Raw genomic sequence first — 19,508 nt, forward strand, 5'->3', positions numbered from 1 at the left:
CGCTACTGGCGGTGGCATTATGCAACTTTTCTATATTTTCAAGAATCCATATAACTAAGAAGAATCCATTATTTCCATTACACGAACAAACACGAATGAACGATTGGATTTCATAATGGATTAAATATCCGTCCGCCAATATTTAAGCCCACCTTCGACAAATATGGTCGATCGGTTATTATCTCACTGAAAAACGTTTACGTCACTCAACCCTCGATGGGAAGTAACGCAGCTGTCTCGAATGGCATCGAAAAAGTGTCCAGGGAAACTTCATCGTCGTGTCACCATCGGCGCATGGACACGCGCGGCTGCCTTGCGGGGAACGCGGCAGATGCGTGGAGAATTCGTCTGATTGAGGGTGATACTATAACGAACCAAGGCCTCCAGGTTCGTGATCCAGGATGATAAAATTGAGCACGGGGAGGGCATATGATGTTTCGCGGTGTTCGCGTGATCCTCTCGCATTTTTCTTCCATCGGTTGCATTATATTGAGCTCTCGTTTATTTTTAATCACTGACGTGTATGTAATTTGTGTCGCGATTAATCGGAAGCCAGTTCGATTTCCTGGGTAATTAAATTCGGATACGATAATTAACCCCGTGCAGAATTGTATAGAATACATTTATGCCTGTACAAGGGCTATATGCTCGGACAAGGGTCAACGTAATTTCGTTCGTGCTCGAAACGAAACGTTGATTTGGAGCAGAACCCACTGTAATTAGTAGAAGCCATCGATACAAACTGAATTTCGTGTTCCTTAACCCGCGTAGATTACGTTTTTCGTCTGCGATTCAGTGAAAGTCACTTTACCACCGTTGATTCCTTTGGAATCATTCAAAGATCCGGTTCTTACTGTAATCCAGGCTAAAGAATGAACGCTAGTAAACACAGAAACGGGTCTGCGTAGCTGCACCGGTTATGCTATGAAACCGGATAAATTATTTATGAATGTCATTCCGGTTCCGAACTTTATGAAACACCCTTCCTAGGTATTTTCGTATTCTACTGTGTTTCTTTTCCCTCCCCTGCCCTGGTTAAACTTCAAAGCTCGCTTTCACCAGGATTGTCGATAAAATACTAACCTCCTCACCCCTACGAGAATTGCATTATGTTCAGTCATCATCATCCACGTGTTTCTTCCCACGCTATAATCTCGCACCCCAACGCAACGCCAATATAAAGCACCGCGTTTCCACTCGAAGAACATATAACCAGCCACGTGTACAGTATGTAGATAATGACGTTTCTGAAGGCACATGGCGACAGAGAGATTTATCCAGTGAGAATATCGGTGACACTGTTTCCTGCGGCTCCACCCCTTTGGCGACAGGGTCTGGTGAATTCTGAATGCGACCGCGACTTGCAATGGTTGTGGACGAGACATTGAGAAAAAAAAGGCAGCAACGTGTAGAGCGTAGAGGAAACAAAATCGACCAGATTCGGATCAGAATTCAGGGAGCATTGAGGGTGTCGCTGCCGCCACCACAGGCCGCGGAAGATTTACGAATTCGCGTTAGATCTCCGGCCGATGCTCGAGCATTCGAGAGTAGATAATCGATGCGGCGTCAGACGGTGCCGTTTTCGTGAACAAAGCTCCGAAATTATGCGGGGCGTGAGGGGAATACGCACGAAAAAGGAATACATCCTGAGATCATTGTTCATGGTACATATTTGGAACGATAAAATTCCCGAAGATCGAAAGTTATGATAAATCCATTTTTGTCAATTTTCTGATTTTTACATTACTTAAAAGCATACGTTTAATCAAACGCAAAGATAGCGTTGAAACGCGATTGGTTGACAATACGCTGAATTTTATGAAAGACTTATAAAAGAAGAAAATATGACTTATTATATTTTTTAAAGTCACTGCCACTTTCTTGGTAATGAACAGTAAACGCTTCTCGCGCTGGGCCAGAACGAAAATTCCCAGGCGAGAAGACGGGATAATGAATAACTCGCGAAACTACGCGCTGTCGCTGCGTTAAGAACGAACGAACGAACGCGTCGGATCTGGTCGATAAATTTCCGTTCGTACGTAAAATAATCGCTGTGATATACGAGCCACGATATTCGTAATTCCGCGACGGTAATTTACGGATAGTTGTATTTTCATAAAAGCTACTCGCGGACAGGCGAAATATTGCGCACGCCTCAGCCCGCCGCGATATAAATGTTCCGGTAGAGATCCGTTTGTATGTTTGATCGAGCCAAGCTGCATAAGCAGGTAGGTCAGTCGGAACCTGGTGAAAATTGCTACGAACGCATCCCCGAGGGTAGTCATCAGCTTCTTCTTGCTAGCTTTGGGACTCGGAAAAACTGTGTTGCCAGTCGTGACGCACGCGCCTGAATCGCGATCATGCGTTTCTCTGAAACTAATGTCTCAATTCATGGAAACATTATACGCGAATTACCTCTGCGGGAATGAGCAGAGATCATTGTGGGCTGTCGCGTCATTATACGTGCCATTTGCAAGTTTATCTTTTAAACGCGCGGTGTGCTTTTTCATCCGATAGTCTATCATCATTACTTTCCCGCGAGGAAAGTTTCTCTGTACGTATCTTACGAGGATGAGAGGTTTTGATCGAGCTTGAGTTGTTAAAACACAGATGAAATTAAGTTGGTAGGATTGTAAAAGGGTAATTACACCGTTGGAAATAAATTGTCAAACGAGCTGACGTTTAATTCTCTTATTCGCACGCTGGTTTGCAAAAGTATTTGAACGTTTATGTTCGTTATATCTAGCGAGTGAAATGTAGATATTACATTGAAGTTATTGAACCGAGTAAGTAGAAAATAATTCTATTATATGCTTCAAAACACGAACCAACGTGTCGATGGATTACAAAGATACTCGATGAACTTTTAAAACGTTAGAAAATCGGAACAAAATTGGAGGCCATTTCTCTTCGTTATTCACGTAGCACGGAAGTTAACGAAGTGTAAAAAATTAGAATTACCGCAGCGATTTCACTACTGAATGGAATTGCCTCTGTCCGTTACCATAGACTATAATTACACGCTACTTCGTCCTAATAAAAGTAATTCGGTTGCGCCGGAGGAGTCGAGCCGAAAGCGAAAAAAAGTCTGGAGCTGGAGGGTGTGTCGCTACCTCCTGTTAAAAGCCGGTGTTTAAAATGGCGAAATTATATAGAAGAGCCGCGTGGTGTGTAAAAGCCGCGAGTGGCCGATTGCTGTCGCGAACAGAGGATTCGTTTCACTTCGATATATCGTGATTAATATCTGTAAAACAGCGTCATTACCAGCGATGGTAGAATAGACGGTGTCATTCGCGGAGTTCGCCTGCTTCGAAGCGGTCAACACGTACGACTGCAATTTCCAGCGGGTGAGCAAAGTCGTCGTTCTTGCAATTTCATGGCGTGTTAGTGGCGATCGTGGCCCACGGCCATCGGATATTTCGCTGTGTATATACACCGTATCGGTACACGAGCGTGTACGAGAGAAAATTCGAAACGATCGCCGGACGAGAAACCGCCATTAAGCGACCGCGGTTTCCGTTAATCGAGTCGTTTCTCCCTTGTAACGTGGGAGGTTCGGTACACGTCGCGCGATTCGCAAAGCCTCAGATCTCGGACAGCCTGTAACGATGTTTGTGCAAGATGATTTACGGAGATCGAGGTGTATTTTCTCCGGTACCGCTCTAAACAATGAGCTTTCAAATCTTATCTGGCCATTGTGCGTGTATTTTATTACGGCGATTCGGCTGAAATCGTCGGGAGGAGGAGCGCCGGGTTAAGTGCAAGCTTGCAACCTTTGCAAGGTGAGTCTTAATTATACGTTATGACTATGTGCAAATGCACGGCGGAAAGGAAGAATGAAATATCATGCGAGACGAGATTTATGGGAAATTTTAAGGTACTATGTGAACCGTATCTCGTGAACAATGATTCGTTGTTCTTCGGTAACGAATGTTCCTCGTACGAGACTTCGTTACCAGTTACCATTTTTAACACCTATCTCTTATTACGCCGAGATTCGCGCAATAGAATTTAAGAAAGTGTAACTTTTTTAGTCTCAATTGTTTCAACATCTGCAAATTACAGTGTTTAAATTTAAAATAAAAACCAATTTATCAGTATCTTCTTGCGCATAATTGAACTAATATTATTAGCGAAAATATTGTGCAAAAGGTCTTAGAAATAAAATTGTACCTATCCTACGCGGAATTACGAATTCACTTTCACAGGTTGTAAATTTTACGATAGAAAAGAAGTTCCTCCCACGGTGAAATTGTATCGCTGAAAAAAAAAACGAGACCATGGAAAACACGATCGCGCGTTATCAAGCAGAAATTCCGAAAGGAAGAGTGTATAAAGAGGGTTCGGCTCGAAGCGGCGTTGTTTCACGGGGGGTAACGATCCTCGAGATCTCATTTACAGTACAAATTAGTCGTAGGCCGGTCCTTGGTCCTTAATGGTTGGCCGGCACGCAAAGAGGCTAGCTTTAATGAAGACCGCGCTTTGTCCGTGACGGAGTGCTGCGCGGTGTGACGCGGCTCGCAGCCGATCCGCTCGCGTCGCACCGAGCCGCGCGGCCGTATTTCGCTCGAACGTCCGCTGAATGCGAGTTAAACGAAGATTTATGCCGTGCCGTGTAAATATAAACAACAATATGCAATCCCCGTCTTATTGTCCCGCGCGAACGAGCCGCGCAAGCCGACCAATGCGAACTATGCTTTCACGCATGCTCGCGCGTCGCGAGCCTTTCTACCGAGCTAATTGACTGAACACCCAGAGACACCGGATAGTGACTGCTTTTGTATCGTGTGTTCTTCGCTTTCGAAATTCGTTCAAATAAGAAATATTAAGTACATAACGTATTTCGACAATGGGAATTACAATTAGAAGCTTGTAGTTAGTTTCTAGCAAATTAATCTCGACGATGTTTGTTTAATATGCAACGATTGTGGGAGGTTAAAAAGGTGAAGTTGAGCGCAGCTTCCGAAATGTCTTTCTATTGTGCGATTTCAGAAGACGTTGAAATAGAACTTTGAAATAGATCATCTACTAGGTGAAAATCTGAAACTCTAAAAGAAGTTGTACTCGCAAAATCCTAACAAAAAAAAGGAACGAAGCAAAGACTATTATTTATCATAATTCAAGGAACGAATCAAGAATTGCTACATCATCGAAACAATTCCTCCGATGTTCGCTGTGGTCATAATGTGTGTCAGTCCTTCATCCTGTTCTTGGTTCATCATACTCGACGCGATCCGTTTCTCCTAACTATCCTCGGCAACGACGAACAAGATAGACCGCGAAGGGAATGAAAAATGGAGACACGCGGTGTATTTCGTCAGCGAGAGAGAGCGCGTTCCGTCTCGCCGGCGAAATTTCAGCGAGCGCGTAATGCGCGCGCCTATTAAATGAACCGGTTTTAATGAATTTGCTTGTCCGCGGCGTACGCGAGCCGGCGCGGTGTGCACGTGTAGTGCGGCGAACGTGGAGTCGCCTCGGAAGACTAATCGACCGGGGCGTAACGAGCCACCGAGAGACGATCCTTCCTCTGTACGGACGAGGACGAAACACTTCTCTTCTCCGCGAGCGGCCGCGTTTTTTGCGAGCGCGCTTCAGAAATTTGTCTGTCGCTGCCTTAATACGCCGGCTGTCACGCCCGTCGACGCTCATCCATCCAGAGTACTTCTGGCAGGTACGTGCCTCCCTCCGTTCCTCTTGTATCGCTTTAATTCGCCGGTTCCCACGTGCGATTTCGCCGACTGCGATTTATTCTGACGCGCTTAACTCGCGAAAGTTGTCTCGGCGAACGATGGATCGCGTTTCGTTTCCTTCTCTTTTCGAAAGTCTAACTCGGATGACGTAGTTTACAGGTTTTTTGTAGTGATTACTCTTAGGAATGAAGATTTAGTCATTTGACATTCAGTTCCTCGGTATAGATGACGTGGTTTTAATATCGAAGAATTTTTCAACGAAATGAGCGAAGGCCAAGATTTAATTCTCCAGTGCCATCGATGAAATCATCAGACACTGAACTAATTTGGAGTTTTTCAATTAACCAAGGTTCTATCAATCTTGATGATGTGCGTTTTGTTCGAGAAATAGGTTTCAGAATGACACGGCCATTAGACTCTCGTCAGTGATCGCTTCGACTGTAATCAGTACTAGCTAACTTACACCAACCGGGCATATCGATTCAATAAATCTCGCGATTCTTTTTTCGTTGTAATAAATATTACGCGAGATGATACGTAAGACATTCATCATCGATGCGAATGAAAGGAGACTCATACATGGAAAGATGCAGACTGCATCCTGGCATTGGTTTCGAATCAACTACCATGCTAATAATTTAGATCAATCATGAATCGATAAATTTCTGTAAACTCTAACCAGAATAAAATTACCCGCTTTAGGTATTATATTTATAGAAGTGTAGAAAATTCGACAGTTCGAAGGACTATAATCTAAAGGTTGGCTTCTTTATGGATCACAGTGTTTCTCCAATGATTTGAATATGTTTGTTTCCCAATAATTGCAGCTCGGCTTTCGAAGTACCCACTGCCACCTCAATTATGTATACATGTCCACGCTTGTCTCCGCGTTTCATCTTGTAATTATTAACAATCGTGTGCGGTTAACGTTCGACGATCGTACGTCATTTGCGCGGGGCTCTGTGATTACAACGCTTACAACGTTTAGAAGGGTGGCAAAGCGACTCGTGGCACGAAAAGAGACCGCAAACGTTCGTTTAACCGGGATCCCCGTTAATAACACGCCAGTCGATCTGTCATCGACGTCGTTTTACTCTTTTCAAGTGAAATTTATTCCTTCCCCGAAAATAATAGCTGCTTGACAGGTGAAATGTACTCACTATGTCCTCCATGCTGTGATTTCCAGCGTGCATTAATCCGGGATTAGTACAGCTTCCCACGGGCGTCGTGTGAAGCGAAGAGGAGCTTACATGTACACGTGCGTTACTATCGCGAAAATTGCACTTCCTGACAATTGCTACTCCCTTCGTCGTTTCCCTGATCAATCACGCCTTCCTTCTTGCACTTGATATCGAACTACCAGCTGTCATGCCTGGGATCATCGTTCGAAAAACGATCACTTTTCGTCGAACTTGTCACCACTTTCAAACTCCAATAAAACTTGTCCCTGCTGCGAAACCGTGCACCGATATCTTCTTGACGATCATAACACTATTTTCACGGAACGTTTATTGGATTACTCGTATCGGTTGTTAGATACAAGGATTTCTTCCTGCTCACATGTAAATGATTACACTTGGCCGCGTATACTTTCGCGAATCGGAGCTGTTTCTCGTAATCCGAGATGGAGTATCGAGTCTATTTATACACGGAAAAGCTCGCGCAGAGACACGTACACGCGGGCCCCGCGATCTCACCGTAAGATCGCCGCGAGGATCGTCGTCACCGGTACACGGTGACGACAACGACGGTCAGGGTGGTCCACGACGCGCGACATCCTCGTACCGGTCGTCGAAGTCTCCGCGTGCTCGCTACACGTTCGCCAGCATTGTCGAATCCTCTCTGTTGCTATTCCAGTCTTCTTTCTCTAGAATCGACACTACGTCGACCACAATGTCCTCCGGGGTACTCGAAAAATCTCCGAACTCCGATCGACGAATCCTGTGATCAACAAACGTCGTGTCACGCTCGATCTTCCCTATTTCGTATCGATCGAAAGGATCGTCCCGTTTTTATCGTGTTCCGGAGAGCAAGAACTTCCAGCGAATCCAGATCCAGGGACCACACACAGTCGTGGAAGAGTTCGTAGAACGGTCGACGATCGCAGTAGAACACGAGACGAACAGACAAACAGACGAACGAATGCAAAGAACGCGCCAAGAGCCAACCGTTCGCCGGCTCGGGCTGAGTCTCACTGACTCGGTTGTTGCGTTGCCCGCCAGCTCTGGCCGCGACGTGTTTCGCTCGATAGAGAGGGAGAGAGAAGCACGCAGAGGAAGAAAGAGCGACAGAGACGAGTAGGAAACTTATGTAGAGGGGGTTGTAAGGCCCTTCCATCGAACCCCTCCATAGTAGAGGCCTACCGGGTGCCCAGGGCTTCGACCATTATCTCTGTTAGGCAGCGCTGCCCCGCGCCACAGACGATCCAGAGGGACGAGGTTCCAAGGGCTTTATTATATTTACGAGGCGTTATCGAGTCAATCCAACAATATTGATTCCGCGCCGCGAAGAGATCGGCCATCTTAAAGAACGCCCAATACATGGACCCCCTTTGGTTACGCGTTCCCTTGCTACCGGAGGGCTCGTGGCACTCTCGCTCTTATTTTTTTCACTCGCAATTTCTTAATAAGGATCTCTCATTCTGCTCAAGTTCTTCCAAATTTGATGTTAATCGACTCGTCCATCGAATCACCCATTGAATTTATCGAATTTCGCGCCACCAGTTCAACGGCGAGTCACGAAGTCGGAGCTTGCAAAATATAGATTGGAAAATAAGTGTGTTACAATTGTTTCTCTTTAGAGGAGTAGACAATTTTTTCTATAGATATAAGTACTATGAAGGAACAATTGATTCGGAATTGGTTCCGATGGTTCTCGACTAGTTGTTCCGATCGTTGAAAATTGTGGACCTCATCGATCGTCTGACTTTACATCCTGGCTATATCCTTTCTACCACGAGTACTTGTATGTTCCTGACGTTAGTTCCGTGCGCTGAAGAATGCGAATGGAATGCATTAGCATGAATAGAGCTGGAGGCATCTAGTTCCGTTCGGCGTTCGGTAAATTCTTCGTTCGATGATCTCGATTTGCTGTCTTCTCTGGACAGAATAGTTTAGAACATGAGGGAGAGCATGCGGGTTTTCGTTTACAGAGATTCTTCTTGATTCGTCATGACACGCGGTTACATAGGGGTGACCTCCTCCGCTTGGAAGCTTTTTTAGATAGCTCTCGGTGGATATCAAGCACGACGCACTGTGAGTGAGACATTTTCGATTCCATGCCGGCGGAAGTTGTGGAACATAGTAATTTATTCTTTGTCCAGTCAATCGTTCCGTTCCTTTTCTTCTTCGTTTCCATCAGTTTTTTCTCCTTCCCGCGCTTCCAGCGGGATGACCTCTTCTCTCGTAGCGGGAATAAAAACGAGTTTCTCGTACGAATTAGATGTCCTTTTGAATTATTGTGTCGGTCCTTACCTGACTCGTTGCCGGGGTCATTGTCTTTATAATCCGAGATCTCGTTTTAGCCCTGCTCGTACTATAGTCTTGATTTAGGTGAATTCTATTACGCCCTACTCTCGGCATACATATTGTCATATTAAAGTCGGGATCTTTTTTAAGTCGGCATGGCTCTTTCGTACGTGATGAAATAAGAATAATCCATTCATATTTGAATGTTTTCTTCCCCGCGTTCCTTCTCAATTAACGGAACCAAGGATTTAGAATTCTTCGTCCGTATAGTGAATTCTTCGTTTCTTTTCGAACGATCCTTGCAGCCTTTCAACATTGTCAAATTGATCAACCTCGCCATTTGTGGATCTGTGAATCGAAACACATCATCATTCTTTCCTACTTTTCTATATCCGGGCAACCTTTACGATCGTTATCCAAGTATTTGTTCAATTTCAAGATTCCCTGCACAAAAAGAAATTACTTCACAATCAATTTACTCTGATTAAATCCATGTCGTCCGGAGCACAGTAGCTCTATATTGTGCCATTAACGGTGACTCGAACGTTCAGAACTAACACCGTCTTCCAGCAATCTTAAGCTTTTTCATTTCACAGTGACGTTCAAACGTAACGCAGGAATAACCCAGGGCGATTTTTTGACGGAAACGAATAGCGCCATCAAAAAGTACACGTTACCATTGAACATCCAGAGAACAGACAGTACATGCTACGTCAAGAACATTATGGGGTAATAATCGCAAACAAAAAGACACTTCCCGATGTCTGCTTACGGTGAACTGGTTACGAACTTGTCCTCACTAGCAGCCGATTCCTCGTAGCCTGGCGTGTGTTCAGGTGCACACGTGGGTGTGTGGGTGGCCGCGTAACAGCTGATCGTCGTCGTTGATCAGAATGGTCGAGCAGGAAGCTGCGGACATCCTCGTGGCCGCGACCATTTGTACGCGGGCTGCTTTGGAATTTCATCCGTATTAGATTTGAGCGCAATGATAACGATACCGTATCCCGGCCTTTCTCCCACTCGCACCACGGCCCTTTTTTTCATTCGGCTCACTGCTCCGGATGTCTTTTCTATCTCCATTTTTGGTTTCTATTCTCTGCCTATTATAATTTGACATTCTCTATGCTTCTTGATCGTTCATGCCACATGAGATTCAATTAATTTTTTCATCAATTTCAAGGATCATTTTGTATGCTCTTTTTCTTTCGCGTTCCTTCGTGTTCATTGGCGTTCGAGGGTTACGCAAGAATTCAAGTAGACAGGACAAAAAGTAAACGTGTCATGTGCCAATAGCAAGACGTTTAATTGACTTCGTGATGTAAAACGCATTGCTTAAGCTTGAACAATCGCGACTATTAAATATAGAATCGCGAATAATTAGTCGAGTACCATTTCGACGCAAGTTACGATCAACCAGCTTTATATCCCATTAAATTATTCATCGTTGACCTAAGTGAATATGCGGTAGAGTTGAAGAAACCTCGGACAAACGGAGAAACATCGTTTATTCATCTGATCTATGCGTGGATTATTTTGTACGACGCATCGCGTATACCTCATAACGATATCGATCAACGTAAAAACAACGGGGGACATTAATGAACGACATAAATGCCAATACCGTTACTCGATTCAAGAATTGTATTTTACGATTAGGCATCGTCCTACACTATCGTATCTACCGTTTCACACACACTCAATGCTTGAAATATATATGTGATGCAAACATCGTTTGTCCGTTTATAACATCTCGTTAAATAGAAACAAGAAATTCGTAAATCTTCTTATACCGGTAGTAGAAACTATCTTAGGCGTAAAAATCTTTGGTATTGGTTCAGATGATGTCGGTAATTGCTTCAGAACTCCCACGTATGAAATATAAAGAGCACACCGGCCTATACTAATAGAAATGAAACGGATAGAGAGAGGAATAGAAAAAGAAGGAGAAGATCCTAGTTTCTCAAATCTCTTTGTTTCCCAAATCCTACCACGATTTTTTAACGTATGTTCACTTGGCTTAAAGAACATCTCGGGGAACGAGAGTTCTTTTCTAATCCTCGTGAAAGCGCGCTCTGGCTGTGTGCTCACGGAAGGTAAGGGAGGAGACTTGATGAACTTGCCTCGTGAATCACCTCGCCTATAAAAATCGGCGCCGATGCGTGAGAGAGATAATAGCGGGGAGGAGCGGTAACAACAGGTTTGCTTATGTACGCACTTACACCGGCCTCGTTGGGGCAGGGATGGGGCCGGGGAGCAGGAAACTCGAAGAGCAGCGACGAAGAAGGCGGCCGCGCGACCGCAACGCGTGCACCTCCAGCGGGAATGCACGCACACGTCTGGCGAGTGCACGCTTGCGCTTGAACCTGATGCAGGTGAGTCAGTGCGCGAAACGCGCTAACGCCACGAGGCGAACGTTCGAGTTCAGAGTTCCGCAGGTTGCGCGAGGGTGGCATTTTACCCGTGTCGCGTTACGTTTATTGGCGTAGCCCATAAGAGGGAGTTACGAAGCAGCTGGTGGTCTCTCGAATTGTTCGAGTTCACTGCTTGTCTTTTGTCGAGTAATAGAAATTACATATAAGGTTTCAACGAGAATTTTAGGGAAAAGTTCCTATGATAAGATATCGGTTTCCAATATAATAATTTCAGATGATTCTTTCGTATTTGGTGAAAAGTTTGTAACATCGTGCAGATGATCATTCGGTTATCTTCTCAAATCGACCAGCACACCAAGAAAACACCCTGCGATTACCATTTCTAACCGTGAAGCAAAAACGAAACATTCGTGCGTGATAATTCTCGAAACGTGCAATCATCACCTTCGGCCCGTTGTCCCTTCGGACGTTCGACGAGCAATTACGGACTCGGCCGCGAGAAATCGGCGAGGCAAAAAACGAATCTCGATGCACTTTAATCCGATAAACTTGGTTACCCTGTAACAGTCGATACGGAAAATCGAACGAGCTACGAGCTAACGAGAGATTCCTAAGGTTTCGTATCCAACTAAATAATCTTCGCAACGCGAACAGATACGCCTGGAATCAATCGCCGCGATCAACGTTAATTATACGCGAATCCCACACACGTGAGGGGCTTTCGTCGATTCACATTCAATTAGCCTTGCCGAATGCCTGGGCGCACCTTCGCGATACAACGATAGCGCGGCACACTGGATGGAGAAGGACCCTAATCGATTACGTGCCAGGACGATTGAGAAATCCAGCCATTGTTCGCAGCTGTCGATACGAGCCCCGGGATACGTTCCATAGGATTCTTCACGTTCGACGGAAACCGTTGATTTCGCAGGTGTTCCATCTCCATTTAATGTATTTTTTTCTGTACGTTACGTGGATTGTAATATCGGTGATTGCGTCATTTATGCGTGGTGTCGAGACACGACAGACGTGTAATTAAACGGTAGGTGTTTTTTGGTTGGGTAATTTAAACGAAGATAATATAACGGTTATGTAAGCCAGCGCTGCGATTTGATAGTATATTTACATACGATGGTAGTTTAATGTGCTACGCGCTCTTTCGTTTGACTTTCTCTTGTGTTCATATTATTCATTTATGCGGGTACACTTGTTCCTTTTCCTTCCATATGTCTCTTTTTAATACTTCCTGTATTTTCTGTCTATCAGTAGGTACTATATCATGGTCAGCGTGTTGACAGTGACGAGGATAACGATTTGTACGGTACAGGCATTTCAATCTATTCCAGCCTCGCTAACAAGTCTGAGCTTCGTAAACGTGAAAACATAGGGAACCGAGACGGATAGAAAAATCGATTTGAAGCGGCGTAAAATCCAGGCGAGGCTTAACCTAGATCTTTACTCGAGTGTCGTAAAACAGCGATAGATTCTAATCTGAAGGAACAACCGGAGGCGAAGTTCGCTATCTTTTCGTTACGCAAGATCGTCTACCGATCGTAAATTTTATCGCCGGCCAGGGATTAATCTGTAAAGGCAATTTGGAATCGTTCACCGGTACCGCGATGGTGACAAAAAGCCGATTCGACGATATCAGCGATGAAAACGGTTTCGATTTGAATTTTGATCGCTTCGGGCGTGATTGTCGAGAAATTCACGTAGGCGTGTTAGAATGCGCCGGTGTGTGTCACGAAACGAAATGCCGATTAATTTACAGTGGTCGGTCCCTTTCTTTCTTTTTATTTTTCTTTATTTTACCGATTCGACGACTAATCCAAGAACAACAAAGCTAGCGCGAATTCGATCGAATCGAGGTTCGAAAACGAGATTTCGTTGATGGCCAATCGGGGAGAAAACGAGGAAGTCGAGAACCAGTTGGCGAAACGTGGGACGCAATAAAATACGTCCTAAGCCGTTTTGAACACCTTATAACGTGTCCACAGGAACGCGTTTGGCAACCGTAGATATTATATCTTTATTGGCATAACGTGACGTTGGGCGGAGCCAGTTTAAACGGAAAATGTTTTTAGAGCACCATTAGGTAATGGCGACGGAGCACTCTATTAGTTTACAAAGACAATTTGTTCTTGTCATTTTTTTTTTTTTTTTTTGCTAAAATGTAACGATAAACCACTTTATCTATCATAATATTAATTACTAATTACGCTTAACTATTTTGTCTCAATAGAAGCTTATAAATGCATATTGGTTTTATTTTCAAAGATGAAACGCTGTTTCTACCTCCTCTCTGTCTCTAAGCTGTTGATAACTTTGATAACCAAGTTTAAAAATATAAGTCGAGTACGCAATAAGTTTCCACTCACAGTTGCTAATATCAAAGAGCATCTTAAAATTTCCAGTACGTAAACTTTCCATTTACCTGTCAATATAAAGAAGTATCATCGATATAACGAACTATCTATAGACATAATTAATACTAGTTAATAACAGATCGATACTTTCACCCTCACTAAATGACATCCTTATTTCATTTTTATTTCATTATTACTCCTATATGTAACACGGTCAAATTTATCCACAGTAGATACATTCCCAACTAGTCAGACTGCTTCGAATTCTAGGCGTATTTATTGCGTTTCGTTACACCATAGCCAATCCCATTAACTCTGTTTCTCGATTCTGCCTTGGTTGAGAGATAGCTTTCAGCCACCTATAAGTCGCTTCTGCGGTGCTGTACACAGAATAGCGATCGCGCGTGGGCGTGGAGGATCGCGGAATCGAGAGGCACGAGCTGCTCGATCGCTGGATAAGTCCTATCGCGGTCGCGTACTTGAACTTCACCTTGCGCGCAGGTGAGCAGGGATGCTGTTCAATAACTGTATTACTTCATCGATAATCCTGTACGTACTAGCAGTAACTTAAGACTAGTCACGTGTTTGCGTTACACATCAAGATATGTGTCTGGCTCACGGTTTGGTTCAGTACTTGAAAATCCACCATAAGGTACCAGTTACCATAGGAAATATTTCTGTGCCTATCGTATGTACGTGTTATATGAAAGATTTTGGAATTTCATTAGCATTATAATGAGACTGGCTTGTCATAATTATATTTGTGACGCACATTATACATTTATAAAAGGTGCGTACAAGTGTCTGAATACTTTCGTGAGTCTGCGTACCTACTTACTTGGAACGTAAAGTTAGAACGTTAAAGTAGTGGAAGCTAAGATTATTATTAGTAACAATTGTGTCGATATTTATAGGAACGATGATGAAATTGACAACGTGACGATTAGGTGAATTGCGAACATGTTTTCTTGGTTGAGTCATTACTCGGTTTTTCCATACCTGGAATATGCGTTTGTTCGTAAAACGGGGTAATTATCGCGGGGAACAACGAGGCGGGATTTCGTTGGTATTTGAAAGAGTATCCCCGGGGCTTCCTTTCTTGGTGAAATCTTCGCGTTTAAAGCGATCGCTCGCGGCTCCTCGCTTAGCGTACGTGGCGCTTAATCTCGCGTAAATTCCAGCGGCATTCACTCCCCTTAGTCGTGGCTAACGACTAGCCGCCTGAAGAAGCTAGCGAACTCGCTTTCTGCGTGTGATGAACTCTGGGAACTGTTCGTAGTAATTACGAATATGGCTTTCACCTAGAGCTACGTAAATTTTCAAGAATATCTTCTTTTGCGATTCGAAACAGTTAATCATTAAGTTCGTATCATTGACCGTATCGATTTTGTCTGTTTGCGAATAGATTTACGGTAATTCTTCCTTCGTCATGTGTAGATACATTTTTTCCACATACTGGTTTTAATCAAACTTTAATCTCACGGAGACACCGAGGATGAAACTCAAGGTATCATTACGATAAGCTCGCGATAAAAGCTCGTGCTCAGGTACCAATTATCGCTGGTAGAATACATTACGATTCAGGCGTTGTATTATTTACGACGCGGTATCGAGCGTTGTTCCAGAGATACCGTTAAATCTCCCTCGTGAGAGAAAGAGGGTGTGCCGAGTGCGAGAACTTTTTGGACAGACGAAATCATCACTCGTCGCGAATTCACGAGCGGTTGCTTGGGTAGAGAGCGAAGAAGTAATACCGGCCCGGGTCTGTTCCGGCCATCTCGTGATTAATCGGCAACGCAACGGTAATTATAACATGTGTACGAATGATTACCAGTACGCGTAACCATACGTTTGCCCCGCGTCCCACAATAAGTCATCGACGCGGCTCGGTAATGCCCGCCATACTTTAACGGCGACGCTTTTCCCCGAGGTGGACGCGTGGCCGTAGGTCCCTCGCGCTACGATCCTCGATAGGAAGGCCATTGGCTTTAATTTAATTGGTGCACCACGATCGCCACGACCGCGCGGATACAATGGATCGAACGACGGATAAGAGAAACGGTCCGATAAGAATCGTGGACCACCAACGCGAAAATCTGCGCGCCTCTCTCGTGTTTCGTGTTTTACGTGGTCCAGCCTAGGCCATAGTCACGGTTCGGTGAGTGGTATAAGCGTACGTTACTAGTCTTTATACATTTTTACACTTCTTTCGAGTAATTTTGTCTGAACTTGTTTGCAGAGATCTGGTTTGCTATTTGTTGTCGAGGTATTGTGTTCACAGGTTACGCTCCGCGTGATTGTGTATATTTTCATGGTGTTCTGTTGCGTTTCTTACTCCTGTACATAAATTAACATTATTCTTTTAGCGGTATTAGTCCCTGACACGTTAATTGATGCGTAATTATCATGTACAGTGTAGTTATTGCGTCGTGAATCATCAACATCCTACGTGGCGATATTAAGCATCTTCTCGGTTATTAAACTTCACGATACGGTGGATGATGGCAACTCACGTGGCAAAAACTGAGCCTGGTACTTGGCCGAAAATCGATTCGCCGTAGAACATCTTATGAATTTGTTCTATCTCTTTAGTTTTCTCTGGTGGATTTTATATCGAGGCACTTGTTACCTTTCAAGAGGCGTGTAACCGCGAGACTATTGCGAGGATAATTCGCGAGGATGCTTGAACGAGGATTGTCGCTGCATCACCGTCGCCCACGGGCGGGTCAAACCTTTTTCTCTCGCGGGCCGCGAGAAGAAACCATGGTACAGCCAGCAGGTAGACCGTGAAGGGGCAACAGAGACGAGAGAATACCAGTTCAGCTTGAGATGTTCTCGGTCGTGTATTGGGTTACTGGGTTACCGTTCGCAAAGCTCTTTTCATCGCCTCGTTATTCTCGTTCGCGCGTATCAGAGTCACCATCGCGTTGAGGTTGTTCTCGAGTTTGTTACAGCTTTCATTTTGTATCTTTAATAGAATACGATCATCGTTTTAATAAAACAAGTGCATACATCTGTTCATTTATTTTAGTCGACACAATTATTTCTAGCGAGTCTAGTTTAAGGCAAGCGAATCGATATGACAGTTTAATATAGAAGTATCGATATGTACTCGTGCAGACACGAGAGCGTTGAATATTTTTCAATCATTTTATTGTTATCAATCATTTATCTTATTTCTTTGGATCGGATACTCTTCCGTTGATATAAAATTCTTTCATAAATATTCGTGATGTTAAATAATTTCTCACGAGTTACGCTATCATTCCCCGAATAGACGAGTGCTTACATCCGATCCTAATTCGAAGTAGATTGTCACACGAATAATATCTGCATACTTTTCCAAACGAAAGACACACTCGTACAATCTGTTTTGTTTGAATCGCTCCATATAATCTAACCAAGATAACCAATGTATTCGCAAACATCTCATTATATAAACATCTTCCATGTTCTCTTAGATAATCTACCGGATGTCGAGCAACGTACGCGAGATTGCGATGCGAGGATTCGTGGGAGCAAAGCACAAGCGTGTTCTGTGCGCGCAATCGATAAGCCGATAAATGGCTCGTTGCACAGGTGTTAATTGCAACGATTAAACAGCCTGCGGACAAATCGGTCAGGTGTGGCCAGAGATCGTTTAATCGCGGTTGAATCCAAACCGGTGTCGCGTTTTATTTCACTTTCCACGCGATCCGCTTCGTCGTTTCACTCGCCCACCAGTGTACACCTAAATAGTCGCCGGCGGAATTCCGTGAAACAGACGGTTGCTGGCTTAAGATGCGTTTACATTGACCAACTCTTGGTTAAACTACGTGATACTTGAATCTAATATAATATGTCTATAAAACATGTCGTAAATATAACGGTGTGCAAATACTTTACGTGATGGAAGAAAAGTTCGCGTTTGTACTGATTTGTCGCACGCTTGATCTTAAAGGAATCTACTGTTTCGATTATCTCCAAACTACTATTTTATACTGCGTACAGACAACCGGAATTGATATCCTGAACTTGTCCTATTAAACGTAGACAAATAGCTTCGAGTTGAACGATCAGAAGCAATTATAATTTGATTAAAATTTAATTTGAAAGGATGATTTTTAGGACAATTTGTCCAATCAAATCCATTGATAAAATGTTATCTAATGTAAACGCGGCTTTACTCGCGCTAGCTCGGCCAGCCAAAGAAACAGATATCGTGTCCGTAAGAAGGAAAGGCTCGCGCGCGATTCCTGCCGATCGTTTGTTCCAGATCTAGGGAACCTACCGCGGCGCGGTGCGACACAGTAGCGTAGCTACGCTTCTTTAACGAGAAAACCAGCCGCAGTGGTGCGCACACGGGCTCTCGCGCGCACACGCGGTTATTTATGCGGTGGATCGAACGTTCCGCGGAGAGAACATTCATTTCGCCTGCCTTAATGTCCCGTTCACGGTGCACGCGTAATGGCGTTTCACCCGTTCGGGGCCCCACCGGCTATCTTTCATCGTGCGCTTTTGTATTCTCCCGTTTCCGAGCTGACAATGCTTTCCCTGGAAAATATATGGTAAACAGGCCTCTGCTTTGAATCCAATAGACGGAACGCGGCTGCGCCAAGCTGCTAACGCAACTTTTGCCAAGGATCACTGACATTTCGATGCCATTCTTTTCTTCCTCAGCTCGATGATCAGTGTTGGTAAGGCAAGTAGTTCGGTCTGCTTTGACGCCACCATAGAATTGTATTGATTTACGAACTCCGGTTAAATGACAGCCAACTGCGCTATTCCATTCTGCATTCATGGAAATTGAAGTGGACTGATTTTTAATGAGAGCCCGATTTAGACTGATCGATACGTTAAAGATTTCCTTTCCACTCGACAAAATTATGTTACGAATAACAATAATTGAGTGATAAAATAAAGAAAAAATATCCTCGACTTTCTTTTCAAGCGGGTAACAATAGGAAAAACTGTTTCGGAATAGGAATACGGCACTGGGCCAGACCTGGTGAGCACTAGAGCACAGTATTGGGAAGTTGAAAGAAAGGGAGAGAGACGAAGATGGCTGGGCGAGCATGAAAGTCACGCGACCGCGATATACCGGAGCTTCTTTTTGCCGATTCGTTCGTGCATCGGCACGAGCACTACGAGGTGGCTCGGCGGATCGAGGACCAAGGAAAGGGCATGAAAGATGCGACTAAGGGGAGAGAAGTAGAGGATCAAAGGGAAGTCGGCCTAGCCAGGGCGAGAGGGCCGCGACGGCACGGCGGAGGTGAAAGCGGAGGACGCCGGTGGAGGTGGAGAAGGTGGAATAAGAGCTGAAACACGGGATTTACACGTGTATTTGCTAGTGGTGCGCTAACGTGCATGCACGACCGAGTCGAGTGTTTATGGTAATCCTCGAGCAGGGTGGCCTCCCTTCCTTTCTTACGTTCTGCTCGGTTATGAGGCTACGCGGTCGCTCGTCCTCTTTTTCTATTTCTTCTCGTGCTTCGCACTTCTTTGCTTATGCGTTTTTTCCATTGACGATAGTACGATGTTACCGTAGTTTTATTTTTCCTTCCGAAGGTATTCAGGTATTGTGAAATGGCTGTGACGATCGAGGACCGTGCGAGTAGTAAAATTAGAATTATC

At 44.3% G+C, this 19,508-nt stretch overlaps 1 protein-coding gene across 2 annotated transcripts in view; it reads right to left on the minus strand.

The window, feature by feature from the left end:
- The window catches only part of LOC122569158 (TSC22 domain family protein 1), a 74,634-nt gene extending 66,778 nt beyond the window's left edge, over positions 1-7,856 (minus strand). For both annotated transcript variants that reach the window (XM_043729731.1, XM_043729730.1), the window contains exon 1: positions 6,851-7,856. In XM_043729731.1, coding sequence (XP_043585666.1) covers positions 6,851-6,883 — 33 coding nt within the window. In that variant the 5' untranslated portion in view covers positions 6,884-7,856. The remainder of the gene's footprint in view (positions 1-6,850) is intronic.
- Between the last annotated feature and the right edge of the window lie 11,652 nt (positions 7,857-19,508).

Source organism: Bombus pyrosoma, linkage group LG7 (genome assembly GCF_014825855.1).
Source record: "Bombus pyrosoma isolate SC7728 linkage group LG7, ASM1482585v1, whole genome shotgun sequence".
Lineage (NCBI taxonomy): Eukaryota > Metazoa > Arthropoda > Insecta > Hymenoptera > Apidae > Bombus > Bombus pyrosoma.